This window comes from Cercospora beticola, chromosome 1, assembly GCF_033473495.1.
Source record: "Cercospora beticola chromosome 1, complete sequence".
NCBI classification, from domain to species: Eukaryota; Fungi; Ascomycota; class Dothideomycetes; order Mycosphaerellales; family Mycosphaerellaceae; genus Cercospora; species Cercospora beticola.
The window spans coordinates 2,879,367-2,898,670 of NC_088935.1; the positions used below are offsets into that span (position 1 = coordinate 2,879,367).

Genomic DNA, 19,304 nt, shown 5'->3' on the forward strand with positions numbered 1-19,304 from the left:
CTCTGAGCAGGTTGATAGCGCGCTGTGCACGCGTCGGCGCGACGCGAAGGATGGCCATTGTGCAATAAGAGGCCGAACGGGACGTGTTGTGTCAGTAGAGTGCAAGAGTGGACTACGACATCACAACGCGAGCTCTCGTGCGTAGTCGGCACACGCAGCTCCGCAGTGAGCTGCGTCCCGCGGGGACGGCGCCAGTGGAGCATCCCAGGATGGCAGGTCTGCCATGCGGAGGAAAGCCGAGGCGCCAATTCGTAGCCGCGGTTTTGGTTTGAGTCTTCGGTTCCGTTTGGCGGATCCGATTTAGACGCCGCAGCTCAGCTCTTGACAAATTAGTTAAGAATTGCTTCGATCTTTGAAAAGTTGCATCAATAAATCATCCCCGATTAGGACGCAGTGTGCCTGAGATGCTGAGATTCCATGTGAGCAAGATTGTTCACTTCGACCATCATTAATCTTCCTGGTGAGTCTAGGGGGAGCGGATAATTGTACAATGTTCGCACATGTTAACATTTAGCTAACTGCAGTGATTCCATTGCCTGCTGTCCCGAATCCCAGATCTGTGCTGAAATCCACAGTAGACCAAAAATCGGCGTCGAGATAGTTGAAAAAGTCCACGTTCAAAATGTCATCAGGCGGCGTCGGATGCCCGAAATTGTCCTGCCCTGGGGTGTATTTCCCGACATCTGTCGTACTCCTTGAACTGCCCATGGCCATTTCGCCGAACCTCGACTTGTACACGCTCTGCATGTACAGCACCCGTTGTGGCCATTTGCCAAGAGCATTGTTGTTGAGGACGATGCCGTCTGGTCCAACTCTGGTGGCTTCTTCGAACAGTCGAGCCGATTCCTCGATGACGTAGGAGAAGTTCAAATGATCGTTCAAGGCTTTCACATCCCAGCCATCGATGTCCAGCGATGCGAGCTTCGTCAGGACAATAAAAGCGTGTCCAAACTGCGCAAAGACCGAGAAGGGCAATGTCAAGTATAGTGATGGCGGAATGTCGAAGAAGGCTTCCACAAAGGCCTTGACCGCTGACACACATTGATATAAGTCATCAAGAACACTGCTCAACGATACGTTCCGGTCTTCGACTAGCCCATTGAGCGTCATTTCCCACTGTTCTATCATCAGAAATTGCGGGCTTGATGTTCAGGTGCGTACTCACCAAGAATATCTCTGCGAGGAGAGACTGCATACGGAGAAGTAAATTGTCTCCTTTGCTGGGGTCTGACTGGCCCACTCTGTCAAGATCGGCTTTCAGAGCTTTGGTGTAGACTTTTGCTGGTACTGTCGTCAAGTCCGCGGTGCACATTGACTGCATGATCTGTTGCAATCTGACCATCTGCACGAGAAGGCAGTCGCTCTCTCGTTCCCGGCATTGCTCCAGCGTTCGAAGACAGGTTTCCATGTGGCGGGTAAATGGCATCGCATCAATTCGATGGAAAGACGATGATAACACTAGAAACGACGGAATCAGTCTGAGCTGCGGCGGACCAATGTTGCGTATGATCGAGACTCACTGGAACTGAAGTAGAAGAGGCCGAGCAGAATGCGGTGGCCCTCGTTACTCTGTGCCCGTAACTCCACGCCGAAGATTGCATTGCTGTGGGGCTGACGACCGAGACCCATGTCGGCAACCATCGCCATTGCGAGGTAGAGCATGTTATTCGTTTGGCGATTCAGAAATACATGAGGATGCGACCACGCAACGAAAATGATGATGCTGTTTGTATGCATTAGCACGCATCCATTATTCCTAATTAGCATCGTGAGAACATACGCTTGAAGTAAGTCGATCGATTTCTCTCCTTTGAGCATGATCCTATCGCTCATGTCTCGAATAAGCTCCTTCACGAGAAGTCGTTGCCGCGGGAGGTCGTGGAACAGTGCAACGGTAGTGATTGCTCTCAAGAGAACCGGCTTGGCCTTGTACAGCTCTTGGGCCGAGACAGAAGTCGGTATGATTACGAAAGGTAGGCCTGGAGACATGAGTCGTTGGTATCGATCCAACAAGTGCTCCGCCTCGCTCAGCGTCACGGCTGTCAATCTATTGCTGGCGGCGCCATTTGTGGTAGGTGATTGATTGCGGGACACTTCTTCCGACTCTAGATCTTGCTCGGTAGCGTCGCAGCACAAGGAACTAATGAGTTCCTGGCTAATCTCGCCCCGAGGGCCTGCTCTTTCGCTTGGGACATGAGAAGCTGGGGGCGAGAGTTGGCCATAATCCGATCGAGTGGGAGGGTTGGACTGCTGTGAGGACAGCGCATTGACTAGATGCTCAATCTTGCTTTCCAGCTTCTCCAATTGAGCAGCACGCCTACAGCCGCTGATTAGCTGTTGTACTGAAGAGTCAGATCATTGGCCAAAGAGGGACCGCAGAAACACGCAGAGTGTCAAGAGACTTTGGCTCGAAGTGCAAGTATTCTTGCTACAAAGCGTGACGGCGTCCTCGCTGGTCCAGGTCGATGGCGTTTTGGGTTGCGAATTTCTGTTAACATTGTTTAAATAGAGAAAGCACTTACGTTGTCTTGATCGATTTCCGTCTTCTCAGAATCGGCTCTTTAGCATGGCATTCCTTTTTTAGTCTCGCGCATCTGGTCACAGAAAGTTAGCATTGCTCAAGCAGTCCATAATTGATCGAAGTTCGTTTGCACGAAGTTCGTCTGCAAGCACTCCTGTGCGCTCGGAAAAAAGTCAAACACTCTGGGCGAACGATGTTTCTAGTTCCGACGCCGTGGAAGCTTTCTTCATGTAGAGCTCTTGCAGTTTGACGAACGTCCGTGTTGCGGAGGAAAGCACGAATGTTGGGCGTATTACCGTTCGCAAATTTCTTGTCCGACCCGTCGCACACATCTCGCTTTAGCCTTGTGGCAAGTCGTACCTAAGGTTTCTGGTAAGAACATGTCTCTCAGATATGGACCTGTGGTGCCCTGAAGCCCGGCGTCAAGTTGAGGATCACGAAGACCCACAACATAACATGACCGGAAACGGCAGAACGGACAACAACATTTTTGGTGGCTTGAACTTACACGAACGAACAGTGGCTTTCGACTCCATTTCTTTTCTCGGTGTAAATAGTGTGTAGAGATGGAGAGACGAGAGAGTGGGAATGGGAACGGATCTTACAAACGTCCAGACGGCCGTACGGGAACGGAAGGCACTTTGATCCGGTTCCGTTTCCCGTAAGCCTACTGCTGACAAAAATGCTGCTAGGCAGAAACATAAACACGACTACGACCACGATCGTGTGGAGTGGCACCACGCGATAGTACTGTACGAGAAGCATGTGCACTCGCTCCGGATCCTGCAGTATCATTCTGTCAACAGTCGCTCGATGGGACCTTGCGATACTGTATGCCCCATCTGGGGCTCGATGTTCAACATCTTCGCACGGTGAACGGCCATCACCACACGCCGATTCAACCGCGATCACACTGTAAATGCTACACAGCATCATGCGCCATCACTCGGACAGAATCGCACGTGCTCACGGCGCCAATGTGACAAGAGCAGCGGATCCAGCGGCAGAGTTGACTTTGCAATCCTCGACGAGGACCAGGCCAGGTTGTCTTCACTGCGGGGACGATTTCCCGGCGCATATTCGTCGGACGTGCGGTCATCTTTGTTACCCCGGATTGTCGAATTGACCTTTCGCTTCGTTCAAAATGTGAAAATGGGAACATCTGGTTGTCTCAAACGGATGCTGAGAGAGGTTTGTGAGGAGGAAATAAAGAATTGACATTTGAAGAAAATCGCAAAAATCGCTTCAACCCGATAGACGCAGCCGTGGCCTGTCATCACTTCAACACTCTAGGTTGCTTCTCCTCACGCAGTCTTCGCCCATGCTGCTGACAGGCCTATCACAGAGGAAACAGTACCAGCAAGGCCAACGATGCCGTCGTCCAAGGTAACGACTCCAATGGCACTTCCGGGCACAGTGATATCGCAGACGTCGGACAAGAGCTGTAATTGTGTAGCAGCTTTCTCCCTGCGCGAGCTGTTAGTGAATCAGTAGCATATCAATGCACGCGTGACATACTTCTCCAATGTCTTTTGCTCAACCTTCTTCTCCGCATCGCCTCCTGCTTGCTGCTGCTGCTTGGCAATCTGCTGCAAATTGTATAGCGTGTACACACCGGCAGCAATATTGCATGCCAGACCGGTGAACCAGGCACGGTATGCCTCCTTTTGTAACCTGGCGCCCGACTGCAGCTTGTAAATGCCAGTCTGGTCAAAGTAGGTCGCGGCGTCGAGCGCGAGGTAGAAGGCATAGCCTAGCTGACGACCCACGGCCAAGTACTTGAGCACTGGGTCCATCGACTTGGAGTCGGCAGCCACGGCAGCAGCCTTGAAGTGTTCGACGAACTTGCCCAGTCGGAAGGCCTTGCGCGCGCTACCGAAGCTCTTCTTGATCTGCTCGAAGATGGCGACGGTGCTCTGCGGGTGGTTCGTGCGGTAGAGGTACCAGGCGAGGAAGCGGGAGAAGTATTGAATGGTGCGCAAGGTCTTGTCGCGCCCGACTACATGGCCATCAGCGCTGTTGCGCGTTCTACATTGCTCGCGGAATGCTTACTGGTGGTAGCGACGAAGCGGTTGAAGTGGGCCACCGAAGGGTGGTAGATGAGGGCGTCGGCGACCATGGCGGCGACAATTCGATGTTTCTTGGTGTTGCGACGAAGAGTGGAAGATTCAACAATGAGAATCGCTACAGGGAGATACCAACAAGACAAACGAGTCGCTGCTTCGCCATGTGATAGCGGGACGCCGAGGCTAAACTGCCGGGAGTTCACGAGCGGCATGGGTCTCGGTGCGAATGCGGCAGCGCGGAGGTCTGTTGCAATGCCCGTGACGACTCGCCATCGCCAGCATCACTACCATCGCTATCAACACCGCATGGTCACTCTGTGATGGCCAAAAAAGGTGCGCAGGCTCCTGCTCGGGCGTGATCGATGCGCCGTGCGTTGCGACTAACCAACAACCGCAGCCAAATCGCGCACCATCGCCGTGCGCCTGATATCCATGGCCATGACGGGGTACTACAAGACCTTCACACGTCCCCGAACGCATCGCCCACTGTCCATGCTCAAATACGACCCTGTCGGTACGATGCTCCGCGAGGCCCTCGGCACTATACCACGACTCTAATACAGACACAGTGAAAAAGAAGGTCTTGTTTCTCGAAGCGAAGCGCGGCGGAAAATAAAGCTGCCTGACACCAACACGACATTATGCATCACTCCTCGCCCACCGTACAGCATCCGCATTGAGCTAGCCATCTGAGGGGCACAGAAGCGTTCGGACTCATTAGAAGAGAGCCGACCGGCACTGGAAGCATAAGCAGTGATAAGGAGACATGCTGTGTGGATAGGACGATCACATGAAGTGCTTCATGTGCGCAAAGAGACGAGGCATGCATGAAGATACGCAAAGGAACAGCAGTCTCGTGTGGCTATCTGCTTCGCCCGTCCAGTATCGCGCCGCCCATATCTGGAGAGTCGAGGGCAACAGCAATTCGGCCCCCAATGCCCTGTTGCATGACAGGGGCAAGCACCAACACTTGTACGCTACATCGTGCACTTTAGACACTGTAACGCCGCAGCCAAAGCTAGGGCAATCTTGGAGGATGCAGAACATTCCACAGCATTCATTTCAGCTCACGTGCAAAGCGTGCACTCATCCGCTGACCTAGGTACCCATCAGCGACCAAATAAGCATAACCTCTACGGAATTCACTTACCTTTCGTCATGTTTTTAGTGCCACGAGTCTGTCGTGGGCGCCCTCCTATCGCGGCTTGGCTGAACTGTTGGCTGCTATGGGCTTCAGCTCGACCCGAGCCCTCGGCCACATTCTGCCATCCATAACCTACTGCGAGGTCCTTGGTGGACTTGTGCTTGATCTGAGGCGCAGCTTTGCGCACGCTGGCGTCGGTATCCGCTCCACGCTGGCCATGCCGAGAGCCAAGATACAAGCCCGTATCTACTGGCTGGTTCGTGATGACATCTGGAGAGCTACTCTGCCCGGCAACTGCTCCTTGCATGGCAGTATCGGACCCATGGGGCGGCTTCGGAGTCACGTAATGTGGGAAGAATCGACTCCCCGAGCCCTGAGTATGCATTGCGTTTGGGGCGCGCTGCAGACCGGCATTTGGCTTCAAGCGCTTTGCAGAAGAGTTCGGGCGCGGCATTCGTGTCACGGGATTGCTGTCGTGGTCGTTCTCGACTCCTGTCCCCGTCCTGGCATGCTGGTCCTCATGATCCTCATAGGCAATGATTGGTTGGCTCAATGTCTGGCTTGCATTGAAGCCAGCGAATGTAGGCAAATCTTGTTGTGGAACAGAAGATCGCGCTGCGGTTGGAACGACGGAACGCTTCTCATGCGGTTGCTCAATCTTGCCGCCGTTTCGAGCTCCTAGCTCACGGTTCTGTCTCGATACTAGTGGTGAAGACATCTTAGCTTGATGGTTAATGAAATCTTCCCAACATTGGGACTCTTCAATCACTGGCCCAAGGGAGTTTTGCGACATGGCCGCATCCTGCATCATGGCTCCGGACACATCGTCCTGTAATTCTTCCACGACTGCAGGTAACGTTGGAATTTGGCCAGACTGTACGACCGATCTCGTTGCAAGATCACCTTGGACTCCAGTGATGGCGGCGCTCTGCGATCGATTCGTTCCCGTGGCACCGCTTGGCTGCTGACTACAGGGTACAATGACAGTTGAATTTGTCGAGCCGAGAGTTTCTAGAACACCTTGAGCGGCACCTGGAATGCCTCTAATCGCGGACAGCTCGTCGGTGAGTCGCCGGCATTCTGCGAGAGCTCGAGCCTTCTCACGTTCAGAGTCGGCCACTTGGTTGGTCAAGCGAGTGACTTCCTTCTTGTGCTCTTGAAGGTGATCGGCCCGGACGCGCTCGAGCTCGTGCTGATGCTTGCGTCGATCCTCTGCATGCTTTGACAACTCGGCTCCCATCTGCTCTACACGGTGCTGCAGGGTTTCGACTCGTCTCTGGCACGTGACTTCCTTGTCCTCCAGCTGACGGCGAGCATCGTTCTGAGATTGCTCCAGCTTATGCTCTGCCGCATGCAACCCCTGCTTGGAAATTTCGAGCTGGTTCTTGATGCTTTCGAGTTCCTGACTGAGCTTCTGTTTCGTCTCGTTCGTCTCCTGCAGGTGCTGTTTCTGCGCTTCATGTTGCACATTCAGTGACGCATTTGTTTTCTCCAGGTGGCTGTTCGTGGTCACGAGTTCGTTCGTGCGGTTCTGTAAGCTCTGAACTTCCGCTTCCTTGTTGCGAGCCAGCTCTTGCAGCTTTTGAAGCTCGCTTTCACGGAGAGAGGGCATTGTGGCTTTGCTCCTGACAGAAACCAATTCCGCTTCGAGCTGCTCCACTCTCGTGCTCAATTGCTTCAGCTTGTTCTCGCTCTCCATCTTCGTGTGAATATGCAGATCGTTGGCGGCTTTGGTGGTCTCCTTCCTCGCTGTTTCCACTGCCACCGCCAATTTGTCCTCATACTGTTGCTGGTCGAGGTCTGGACAAACATGTGCAGTCCAATCAGCCAGCTCTTTCTGAAGCGCCTCTACACTTGCACGCAGTGACTCGGTCTCACCGGTCATCGCTGCAAGGTCTGAATTTGTGGTTTGCAAAAGCCGTGCCTTTTCCTGTAATTCGAGTTCAACGCGAGCCAACTTCTCCGAGTGCGTGTTTTCGCAGGACTTCTGTTGCGCAGCGAGCTGAGTCTGTAGAGCCCCGTGCTGTGCTTGGACGGCGGCCAATTCTCTTGTGCGACTGTCCAGGTTGGAAGCCAGGTCTGTAGCTCCATCCTTCGTAGCTTGTAGCTGCTGCCTGAGGTGTGCCATGGTCTCACGATCAACAATCGTTTGTTCGGCTAACTTGATTTGTTGGCTCAGGCTGGCCCTCAAATCCTCCAACGCGTCGTCGAAGTGCTTCTTGAGGGAGACATCGATTCCAGAGTCCAAGTCGTGCGTTGGAATGTGAGCAGCAACACTGCACACATGTTAGCAACGATGCGTATGCATGAATTGTATCTGTGCAACGGCAGGGAACGTTTCGCCGTAGACTCAAGTGGTTGCATCTGCTTGCACAGGGCATCAAGACTTACCTGGTTGAGACAGAGTCCAATACTGCTTTGATCGATGCAACACTCTCTACGGTTGTGGCCAGTTGTGAATTCAGGCCCGTTGATGCAGCCAGCAGCTTCTCCAGCAACTCATTTGAATTGCCGCGGTCTCCATTGTCCAGGTCTGCCTGGATTTTGTGTAGCTTGTCGAGGATGTTACGGGCATAAGACTTTATCTCAGGAAGAACGTTGTGATTCACATTCGCGTCCAGCTGTGTCTGCAAATGCTGTCGATTACTCTTCTCCGTGGAAAGAACGTTGGATTGGTCAAGCAGCTGCTCCTCGAGCGATTTGGTCCGAGCCCGAAGGACTGCAAGATCGTTTGTAGCATCTCGGGCAAGCTGCAATGCTTCACTCTTCAAATGAGTCGCCTTCTCGAGCAGTGCATCCTGTGCGGCCATCTGCTCGGCGGATCTTGCCTCGACTTGGTCAGCGATTCTGTGGCGAGCGTCCAAGTCCTGTTTGAGAGTGTGCATGTCCTTGCCGAGGCCTTCCATGAATATCTTCAGTGTCTTCGCTTGATTTTGTAGTCGGTCCACTCGCCCCTGCTGCTGCTCGTTCAAAACGTGTGAATCTCCATCAGTGGGCTGTACAGCCTGCATGCCAGATTTGTGTTCGGGATCGTCAATAGTCTCAACGTCTCCAATACTACTCTCCGCCCCGAGTGTACGGGACTCATCAGAAAGCTCTGCCTGGCGGCTGTCGGTTGGAACTTGTGTCTCTGGCAGAGCCTGTTCGCGACGCGTGGGCTGTAAAGCTGCCCAGAATGGTCTGGCACGGCTTGAGCTTGAGGAACCAGCGGTCCGCGTCGTCGAAAATGTACTACGTCGCGATAGAGCTTGCTCGAGTGGTACCTGGCGGAGCTGCAAACGAGAAGCATGTGTCTGCAGAGGCAAGTGAGAAGAGTGACGGTTTCCAGGCTGTGTTGATTTGACTCGCAGATGCTGAGCTCGGGGAACGCCATAGGAAGACTTCCGCTCAGCACTTTGTGGGCTCGTCTCTTGCTTCTCCAAGGCTTGCGTCCTCTTTCGCTTCCCTAGCACTGGTTCCTCAGGGTTACGAGGAACAGGAGCAGGGGAAAGCGTAATCTCAGGTCGATGTATCGGAACCGCGCCACTTGATCGCTGCACTGCCTCATGTCAATTGATCTGGCTCTTCGGAAAACTATGGCTTTTGACACAATCCTGCTTGGGGTTTCAAACATACTGTCATGGAGTGTTGCGTCTGGAGGTACGTGGTTCTCCGTCGCCGTCTCGATATCGGAGCCTAAACCGTTGAGCCGATCAGGCGCAGGCTCTTGGCTGTACATGATCGGCTCTGTGGATGGAAGCCAATGACCGCTGCTTGGGCCAGAGCGCTCTCCGCTTGCAAGTGCAAGGCCGCTCGCGGAGTCATTCTCAGGCAGTTGAGAATCGCAGTTCTGAGTGAAAGCGTCCTCGCCATAGCCATCACGCATCATCTCATCGCGGATGTCGTCCGGGTTACATTCTTTCGCGGACATGCTGGCCATCTCGCACTCGGATGCCTGAGGCGGCACGCCCTGCAACAAGGGTGATGGGTTTTGTACAAATGAATGGTGTTAGCGCGAAAGGGGGGCACGATGATAGAGGAGATACGTGCAGCGAGCAATTGATCGGGGGCCAGCAGGCAGGCAAGCTGCTGCTGCCAGGTTGAGGGAGTTAGCTGCGCGGAAGGCACATTGCCACGCACTTGCTCCTACCGATTGAGATGGCAAGCACGTACGTACGTACAGGATGTAAAGTCATGTTACTGTATGGCTCGCTCAGTAGCATCATTGTCGACATCTCACTTGCGACTGAGCACGTCGCCGTGGCGCACGATATCCGGCTCGTTCCTGCGTCGCTGTCTATGATAAGAGGGAATTACGGGTACAAAAGCGTAACCCTCGCCGCCTAACACCTTTCAATACGTCCATGCGATGATGCCAGCTCGGAGCATCTGCAGGTGTAGGAGGTAGGAAAAGGACAGAGTGAAGTTGCACGACGTGATGCAGGCACTGCTTCGCTTGGCTCTGTCGTCGCCGACCAATCACCACCGCGAACCCGTAGCCGCCGGATCAGCACGACCACTTCACTCGAACACAGCATCTTGCGTTTCACGCATCTCATTGGATCATTGCCCCAAGCGCCTCCTATATTGATTGGGACGTAAAATGTGATCACGATTCTCATGCGCGCCGGTTGGTCATGGTCGCGCGCCGAGCGCGCTTCACCACGAACAGTGGTAGATAGTAGGTCGTCGTCCCGTCGCCGTACTTTTCAGTGAGTACTCGCCGTTGCCTTTCACAGCAGGGTTCAATTATGAGGCTCGCCCATGCCCTGCCCATCACGGGCTGTATCTCGATGGCAGCTGCTGGGGTTCTCAGGCGACAAGACAGCTCCTCGACAGGTGCGACCTCGACGACAGCCGACAACGGCACGGGAATCACTGGATCAGCAAGCAATATCGACGCAGATGCCGGGGCTTCAGGCTCGCAATCGGGATCTTTCAACTTGTCCAAAGGTGGACTGATTGCCATCATCGTGGTAGTAGCATTTGTGGCGATTATCGGAGGTGAGATTCATGTGTGAGCAATACGAGGAGGATGTTAATTGACTTGGTACCTAGTCGCTTCTACAGTGCTCTGGGTCCTGGCAAAACGACGCCAATGGAACGTCCGACAATCCATTAAGCGTGCTTCCCGCCGACTCACTGGCCGAGCTGGTCGAGAAGGGACGCGAGAGAGGCAGTCAAAGCGCATTGGTATGCAAATGAGTAGTAATATGGAACGCGGACACAAGCGTGGCGTGGTCGTGCAAGTGAACGATACTGGAAAGGAGTCGCGAAGCACGTCACAACCTGATCCGAACCAGAGCGAAGTGAAAGGCAAGTGGGCGGAAAAGCTGTGGAGAAATGATTGGCAGAAGTGATGCATTGAGCAGCTTATGGTTCACGATTGTATTTGTAGCTCACTGAAGAGTGGCACATTGTTCTGCCCGCCTCAGTCCTCCATTTCGTCGTCACTTTCGTCAAGATCCACTACTTGGCTAGGGCGAGGTGGTTGCGAGTGCTGAGGTCGTGCAGTAGAAGCTGTAGATCGAGGCTCGGGCTTGACTGGAGGCTGCATCTGGTGAGAAGCGCCATCCGCATCATTGTCATCGTCATCATCAATGATATGACCTCTGCCCTGTGTTCCGTTGCCCATCTCACTGCCGCTGTCGTCCTCGGCCTCTTGCTGTTGTCTGTTTCTCTGTATGCGCTGGATTTTACGTATCGTCAACATATCCGGACGCACATCACCTTTCTCGAGCATCGCGCTGCACCCAGGGACGGGACACTGGGCTGCCTTGGGTCTCATTGCGGAATGCGCGATAAGCTCCAGTATTGCAAACGATTCGAAAGTATGTCGGCATTTGGTCGACGTCAGAGGTTCCTTGAATTCCTGAAGCGTGAGCGGACACTTCGTGCTGATCTGCCCTCGTATGACCTCAATATCATCGTCAGACGCATCCGGGTCGTTTTCGTCTCGACGTTCGCCAGGCGCCGGAGCACCAGCCTCTGTGAACCATTGGCTCGCGTCTGGTGGATCTGTATCTGGGTGCTGAGCATCGTGAAGGATGCTCTTGAAATTCGCATACTCCTTGTTCTCGGCATAGCGCTCGTATAGAGGCAGCCCGTGGAACTTTTCTCTAGATTGCTGAACACATTTGTCAAATACCTCCATCGGTGCGCTCTGAGAGCCACCGGCCGGGTCGGTAGGATCCCAGTGCTGCTCAGTACTTTCCACAACGTCCTCCTCCTCCTCATCCTCATCGGCATCGTCGCGAGTCCCTGCCCGGCGCCGGGTCTGCGGTTGCGTGTGCTGTGTAGTCGCCTGCGTACTGGCGTTCGCCTTCGCATCGGACTCTGCTGCCTTTACCGCGTCTTGCAGGGCGCTCGAGCTCACGCGACAGTCCACCAGGCCGCGCATCTCCTTCTCCATCCGTGCTGTCATGCTGTCGACCTTCTCGCGCGTGTCCTGTACTTGTTGCTCAAACTCGGCAAGGCGCTCCGATCTTGAGCCTTGAGCCTCTTTCCGTTGTCTAGCCGCCAGCTTTTGTTCGAGTTCCCGCAGCCTATCGTGCAGCGCTGCGCCAGTTGTCGTCAGCTCATGCTGGGCCTGCGTGATATGCCCGTCCAGCCTTTGAACATTGTGTTTTCTCAGCACATTGGCGAGAGCGCGCTGAGCATCAGGGTTCAGTGGGAAGGTTGGCGGCTGGTAGTCGGGCAGTGTCGCATTCCCCTGAGTGCGACTAGATGGCCCTGGTGTCGCAGTAGGTTGGCGGACTCGCGCAGACATCTTGTTGTTGGTTGGCTGGTTTTCGAGTGGTCGGTCGACGCGAAGTGGGAAAGACGCGTGCGAAGCATCGAGGGGCGACGCGACGAGCGGAGGAACGGCCGCCGACTTTCCCGAAGGCCGGAAGGCACGTTGCACAGTTGGAACGATGCGGACTTTCTTTGCGAACTATCTTTGCGGTCTAAAATACCTGCTGTATCCATCAAGAGGCCAGAATGGAACTGTCTATGGCAACTCTTCTCCATCTTCAATCCGTCCTGCACTCGCTCATCAAGACCCGAACACTCGAAAAACTCCATCCGACACCATCTCTTACTTTGTGATGAAATTCAGATAATCAGCGACAATCAATGTAACCATTGCATGCGGCGCAATGCGGACGTAATAAGTCGAGAATCCGCGGTAGAAGCGCAGCGGACCTTCTTCTCGAATGACTTTTTGGAAGCAATCAACGAATCCTTTGTATGGAAGCTTGCCATCAGGTCCGCGGGACTGCTTCTGGAGTCTGGTCTTCACGAAGTCGAACGGCAAGCTGAAGAAAGATGCGAAGAATCCGGCGATGGCAGATGCGGTCAAAGTCTGAGTCCTTGGGCCCATTGAAGAGTCCTTCAGGCGCGCTTTCGCCTCAGAGAAGAATGCCAATTGTCCAAAGTTCAGAGCCATCGCTCGCACAACAGTCGGCGACGCACCAGCCCAAAGCCGGGCCACGCCTTCATTCTTTGCGATTCTCATCAGCGCATCGCCGACACCCTTGTAATTGGCTCTTTCTGCCTTGGGCTTCAGGCCATCCGATTGCATGCGGATCAGTGCCAGGTCTGCGGGGTTTCCGACAAATGCTGCGATGCCACCAGCCGCCAGACCGGCAGCCGCACGTTCCTTGAATCCAATTGTTGTACCTTGCTCTTTTGCTCGTGTGCTCAAGGACTTCATGAAAGTGTCGAAGAATCCGAGACGGGCGGTTGTGTACACTGCTTGTCGCAGGAGGCCAGCGGACAGACCAGTATACAGGTCCATTACCTTGCCAGCAGCGATGATCTCGCGTGTGACGCTGAGCGGCGTTGGCTTGGGCCCCGTCTTCACACCTTCGCCAGCTACAATTGTCAAACGAAAGTCAGCTTGCATCTCGAGAAGATTTGCGATCACATTGAATGAAGCTTCGTGCTGGCCGCAGCACGTGGAGCTACGACTGAGGTTAAGACGCACCTAGTTGCAGTCGAACCTGCGCTTATCCATTAGCATGCAATTCTGGGCCAGGTCTCTGCGAATAAGCAGGTTCAAATCGACACGGCAACCTGCCCCATGCTTCGAGGTGCTTGAGAGGAATGCCTTGAGCTGACTTACCTTGATCATGTCGATCGGCTGGATACACGTCGTCGCGACCATGCCCGCTGCTCCACCATTGATGAAAGGTAGGGCTACTCGCATGACAGGTGAGTGCAGGAAGTCCTGCTTCGCTTTCTGTGGGTTCTCGGTGGCCTTCTGCATGGCTGCTGGAGCTTCTTCCACCGCGCCTTTGGCCGCTGTGAGAGCGCCTTCAGCTTTTCGCTTCGCTGCTTCAACGATTGAAGCCATCTTTGCTGAAGCTGCTTTAAAGGTATCGGTTCTTGTGGTGTTTGCTTGCTCACAAGATGTTTGCAGATGGTTGCGGGAAACACTGGTGCGTAGCTTTTCAAGCTCTGTGCTTAGGTCTCAAGTCAGTACGCGACAATAATCTAGTTTCATGACGGATGATTGTTCATGACCGAAGTCGCTTGCCGCAGTCAATGCGTTCTTCTTAGCGATGTCGACTGCGCAAGGCTCGTGAAGCGCTCCGAATGTACCCGCGAGTGACACTCACATGTTAGAGACACAGCCAAACTGCCTAGCAGCAAAGCCGAGCGCCCCGCAAACTGCCCAACACTTCTTCAGAGGTCTCTCAACACCACATAACACGCCCAATCGGTCGACACTTGAGGATTTGCGAGGGTAGCTAACTGACAAACAAGCTAGGCAATCGGTCACGTTGCCCTGATATGATGGGCTCTAGGAGGTCAATCTGTGGTTGGACTAGCGGAGGAGCAAGCTGGAGCTCCCCTTCTTCGGTCAGGCGGTAAGGTAGAGCGAGGTCAAGCAGTGGGAGCAGGACGGAAATGACATTCAGGTGTATCTGTCGTGGCATAGCTGGTACAGACGCCACCTGACCGTCGTCATGTACCTGTGTATCGATGCGGGGAACAGCTGGGTAGCCATTCACGAGGCAGAGAGGCGTGCCATGTAACGTGACCGAGCTTCTCATCCTTGAGGATGGGACATGGACGAACGCACGAACGCGTGTTTGCGAATAACAAAAGACCAACTTTACCTTCTGCCTGTGTTGTCGATGATCAAGTCGTCGTCAATAGATCGTCGCTGTATGCCACGCGAAGGCGTAGCTCTTCGGGCCCGGATCTTTCCGCGCAACGCTGCCAACATCAATGGCAGTGATGTCGGCTTCGTATGGTGCTCGATCGGACCAATGCGCTGGCACGCATTATTCCGTGCCTATTTTCAGGCGGTGTCGAAGACTCACACGTGCAGCACCTGTGCAGACCGTCACTTCCCACCCCCGCACGCTCACGATTGGGGGCTATTCCGAGTCCTTCTCGCCAAGGCTCGGGTAAAACATTGAGCCTCACGGTTGATGCGAAGACGGACGGAGCACAGATGAAGCACGACAGCCTTGGTATCTCTGGGCTATGCTAAGGTGTTCACCTATATGTAAGTCGTATTGGTGGATGATGGCTGCGTTGGAGAAAGTGCGAACGTAGCGTTGGCATGCATGAGCATCTTCACTAGCTGAGGCAGTTTCCGACGACACCGACCTACTCTCTCTCCTCTCAAGCGCAGTGGTACGTTCGCGTCTTCACCTTTCAGGCCACGCAGTGCAATGTTGCTACAACGCTGTGTAGAGGCCTATCCGTACCGTTCGCCAGGATCATCCATTCGTCATCTCGTCATGGCAGGCGTGGGTGAAGGAATGGTGATCGATCGCAGTTGTAACCGAGTCGACCCCCAAAACCGCGGCTCAGGCTTAACGACTGTTGGGTCGAAGGTGCTGCCAGCCCTTGGTCCTGATGGACTCCGTTCTGGACAGGTTTCCGGCCATACGAACGTGGCGTCCATTAGTTCAGCGAACCTCTTTGCGCTCTTTGCATCTCAAAATGTTGGATGTGATCATTGAAAACATCACTGTTGCCTTTCATCCTCTCTTCCCCCTTCCAAGAACACGTTCCGTGCTCTCGAATGCGCGATCGAGCTTTGCGAGTGCATCGGCTTTTTGCTTGTCGGTGACAAGTCTATCCCCCAGAGGCAAACTACTCAACGCACTGCTCATGAGTTCTGCTGCTCGTTCTGCGGTCAATTTGGTAGAGCTCAAACGGGGTTTTTGCGCTCCTGTACTGGCAGGGTTGGGGACGGCACTTGACGAGCCAACGGTAGGCGCGTGGGCCGTCGACTGGGTCGCGCTTTCTTTTCGACGAAGTCCAATCTGTCCCTTTCCGTCTTGAAACGTCTCATACACTCCATTGTTGTTCTCGTCCAGGATCTCGCTCGGGACCGCCTCCTTCGCTCCAGCAGTGACACGGCCCCCTTCTAGACTCTTAGCTGGATGCGAGGCAGCCATCTGCTTGATGACACGGGAGTTCTCCTCGCAGCCTTCAACCGCGAAGCGGAGACACATGATAGCATGTTCTCTGATGTATGGGTTGTGCTCATCAGCCCTACAGCAGCCAACCAGAGCTTCCAAGCCACCATATTTGCGCACTTGATCTTGAACAGTCCTGTTCTTCCAAATGAGTGACGATAACACGAGCACAGTGAGCTTCTTCAAATTGCGCCACTCGAAGTCGCTGGGCTCATCTTGGTCGTGCTGCAGGTCCTGCGCGAGCGATGGCAAATTGTCTTCTGGATATGCTAGGGGCGTCTCTGATTCGAATACCGGCCCTGTACCGTTGGTCGGAGGGTGTACAGGCAACGGTGGCAGTGTCGGATCTGGTGCAGTGACATCGAATGGCCGTTCCACTGCTACGGGCGCTGGAATGGGGTGCTGTATTGCATTGGTAGCCGCTTGTGCAGTCGCCCTCGAGGCATGATGCGTGGTACCCGCGTCGACTGACATCGCCCTTTGCGGAGGATGACTTGACACTCGGCGTGGTATTTGCGGGATGACCGACCCCATCTTGGGGATGCCGCCCTCAAGCTCTCTCAGGAGCGTCACGAGCTCGCTCGCCATTTCCCACTCGCCAAGAATGCCTTTCCACACGCCTTCTTCGGTAAGCACAGCGAAGAATTCCAGATACTGATACACGCCTTCGTACATGCGTTCCATGTCCCACAAATTCAAAGGGAAGTCCTCTGGACTAGCCCGCCCAGCATGGATCTGTCCCTGCAAGAATATGAGCGCACAAGTCTGTGGAATGATGTGCTGCCGGAACTCCGTAAATATGAAATTGAGGATATGCAGATCGACCCTTGAAGGCATGTTTGGTGGAAACGATGCCCTTTCCCGCGAGGGTACCACAGCATGTGCCAACGTATGCCCAGCAGAAGGGCCGGCTTTGGTGTGATTGTTGGCGGACACCGCATGTTTGGCGGCGTCGCTTCTGGCGCGGAATATGCACGTCAAAAGTTTCATGATGACAGCTTGAGCAGGACTTATGATATCCTTCGATCGTGAACGGTCTCTGAACGCATGATATGCGTACGGCATCAGGCCGTTTTTCAGTATTGCTTCCATGATTTTTACCATGAATTTGAAGTACAACTCTTCTTCTCGCAGATCCCAAGCGGCGACAAAGATGAGCAATTCGCGAAGGAGGTTGCGCCCGTTGCTTTGCGACAGCAGTAGATGTGTTCGCACAGTGTGCATATTCATCAATGCATTGCGTTCGTCGTCGCTCAATGCCGCAGGTAGATTGGTCGGCGGAACTATGCCGCTCATAATGAGCATTGGGAGGACTTCAATCTCCGAAGGACCTAGAATGAGAGGTACGTCAGTCAGCAGCCCACGGCCGTCTTCCGTCGATCCTGGGTAGTCCTCTTCCTCTTCGTCCTCTGCTTCCTGGCTTTCTTCTTCTTCTCCCTCGTCGTCCCCTGCGCTTTCGTCGAACACTTCATCTGCGGGTTCTTCCTCGCCTAGTACTGCGCTTGTGTTTTGTGGTTGCGACGAATGTGCGACTGCAGAGGTGTTTGGAGACGTGCTCTGGGATGCTGGATCAATCCCAGATAGTTCGAGTGGAATGGCCTCTGCTGGCTCGCTCTTCGGAGACATTGGAGAGATGAGATGCGCATTAGACCCCGTGTCGTAGCCCTCAAGTCTTTTCATCAACTCCGCCTTGCCCGATTCCAGTATCTTCGTTCCAGCGTCAGCAGTAAAGAGCATTCGCATGTCATCGGGGACTACAGGCCGAGACTTCAGGCTCTCGTTGTCGAAAGTCAGATGTCCATCCTGGCCGTATACTGGAGGCTCAAGGGGCGCGACATCTGCATTTTCTGACCTGTACTTCTCAGCCAGCTGCTCCTCCAGCATCGCAATCTTACGTTCAACCTGCCGCGTTTGCTCAGCGACGGGTACGTCACTCCGCAGCACAGGTTGAGTCTCCGTCACCGCTATCATTTTGGCTTCGTACACGGCGAGGTCCTGGCGATACTTCGCCATGGCATCATCAAACAAGCTTTGCCAGTACTCGTGGTCCTCGTCAGACAACTCGGCCCATCGTCTTGGGAATTCCAGATGGGCTTCGGCATAATTTGGTTTGCGCTTTCGTTCCATTTGGTAATCTTCCACCTGCAGGTCTTTCAAGCGTTTCACAAACATTGCATAGCCATTGCCGTCGAATCGCTCTCGATTACGCAGCTTTTCTCTGCCTTCCAAAGCTTCTTGCGGTAATGGGTAATCTGAGAATGGAGTGTTGTCCCATAGCGGCTGTGCGCCATCTGCGCACACTTCTTCCACCCCATTGGTGCCATACGCGATCAAAAAGTCCTCACTACTGAGCGGATGTGGCGGCCTCGACGTGGGATTCGAAGGTACGTCGGTCAAGCTAGCAGAGGAGGTCTCGGGCACATCCTCGGGAGCGAGCGTCGATTCCGTGGTATTATCGAACAGAGATACCCACAGCATGAGCTTTCGCCTCTCGTTCTGTGCTACGAGATTGTTCAGGAATTGCAGGCTGGTGATAAGGAGCTTTTTGTATGCATTCACGATCCATTGCCATTTGTCCTCGTCTCCAGTGCCTGCATCGCCATCGTAGCCTCGAGCTGTCACCCGGACACAGCAATTGATCAAGCGGAATATCTCGGCATCGATGCTGAACGAAGCGGCAAGATCTTGCACACGATCTCCCACTGTCAGCACGTTCCGACTGATCGATACCAGATCATTGAGACGCTCGAGGTCCTTCCACAAGGCCGGATAGTGGGAAGCAATCAGTGCTCCACTTGTGCTTTCATAATCGACACTGCTGGGATCCCAGATGGTGAAGCTCCTCCGTTCGAGGCTCGGAATCGCCGCCTTGAGCAATGTGCAGAGGTCCTCCCAGAATTTGGCATCAAGTCCAATGGCCTCTCTTGCCATCGCATCATTGGCGGTTCTCCGCAGCATCTCTTTGCACACCTTCTTGTCCAGCATCTCCAATGTCACATCTTTCATATAGCCCGTCGACTTGAAGTGGATCGTGTACGGCGGCAGCACCAGCCGCACGAAGACGCTGTATGCCTTGGCCATGTTCGAGGCTGCATCGCGCTGACCCATCGTGCCACCGGCTGGATATTCGAGGCCGTCCCCCAAGTGCGCGTTGTTATGTCGGGTCG

The 19,304-nt window shown here is 54.0% G+C and overlaps 7 protein-coding genes across 7 annotated transcripts; 1 reads left to right on the forward strand and 6 right to left on the reverse strand.

The window, feature by feature from the left end:
• Positions 1-510: 510 nt before the first annotated feature.
• On the reverse strand, positions 511-3,057 carry RHO25_001144 (uncharacterized protein; the record flags this gene model as incomplete). Its single annotated transcript, XM_023593754.2, has 7 exons — positions 511-1,116; positions 1,166-1,458; positions 1,521-1,723; positions 1,781-2,317; positions 2,523-2,594; positions 2,818-2,881; positions 3,030-3,057. The coding sequence occupies 7 exons, from the start codon at positions 3,055-3,057 to the stop codon at positions 511-513; spliced, it is 1,803 nt and encodes a 600-aa protein (XP_023460333.1).
• Positions 3,058-3,825: 768 nt separating this feature from the next.
• RHO25_001145 (uncharacterized protein) lies at positions 3,826-4,640 on the reverse strand (the record flags this gene model as incomplete). The annotated part of the gene is made up of 3 exons (XM_023593755.2): positions 3,826-3,988; positions 4,040-4,520; positions 4,574-4,640. 3 exons carry the CDS (start codon positions 4,638-4,640, stop codon positions 3,826-3,828), a joined length of 711 nt encoding a protein of 236 aa, XP_023459202.1.
• Positions 4,641-5,644: 1,004 nt separating this feature from the next.
• Positions 5,645-9,641, reverse strand: RHO25_001146 (uncharacterized protein; the record flags this gene model as incomplete). The annotated part of the gene is made up of 4 exons (XM_023593757.2): positions 5,645-5,685; positions 5,738-8,007; positions 8,123-9,269; positions 9,347-9,641. The coding sequence occupies 4 exons, from the start codon at positions 9,639-9,641 to the stop codon at positions 5,645-5,647; spliced, it is 3,753 nt and encodes a 1,250-aa protein (XP_023459204.2).
• Positions 9,642-10,461: 820 nt separating this feature from the next.
• RHO25_001147 (uncharacterized protein) lies at positions 10,462-11,070 on the forward strand (the record flags this gene model as incomplete). Its single annotated transcript, XM_023593758.2, has 2 exons — positions 10,462-10,714; positions 10,769-11,070. 2 exons carry the CDS (start codon positions 10,462-10,464, stop codon positions 11,068-11,070), a joined length of 555 nt encoding a protein of 184 aa, XP_023459205.1.
• Positions 11,071-11,141: 71 nt separating this feature from the next.
• RHO25_001148 (uncharacterized protein) lies at positions 11,142-12,479 on the reverse strand (the record flags this gene model as incomplete). The annotated part of the gene is made up of 1 exon (XM_023593759.2): positions 11,142-12,479. One exon carries the CDS (start codon positions 12,477-12,479, stop codon positions 11,142-11,144), a length of 1,338 nt encoding a protein of 445 aa, XP_023459199.1.
• A 309-nt stretch (positions 12,480-12,788) lies between these two features.
• MIC33_1 (Putative mitochondrial 2-oxoglutarate/malate carrier protein) lies at positions 12,789-14,048 on the reverse strand (the record flags this gene model as incomplete). The annotated part of the gene is made up of 3 exons (XM_065602081.1): positions 12,789-13,567; positions 13,680-13,695; positions 13,818-14,048. The coding sequence occupies 3 exons, from the start codon at positions 14,046-14,048 to the stop codon at positions 12,789-12,791; spliced, it is 1,026 nt and encodes a 341-aa protein (XP_065458153.1).
• Positions 14,049-15,693: 1,645 nt separating this feature from the next.
• Positions 15,694-19,245, reverse strand: RHO25_001150 (uncharacterized protein; the record flags this gene model as incomplete). Its single annotated transcript, XM_023593760.2, has 1 exon — positions 15,694-19,245. One exon carries the CDS (start codon positions 19,243-19,245, stop codon positions 15,694-15,696), a length of 3,552 nt encoding a protein of 1,183 aa, XP_023459200.1.
• Between the last annotated feature and the right edge of the window lie 59 nt (positions 19,246-19,304).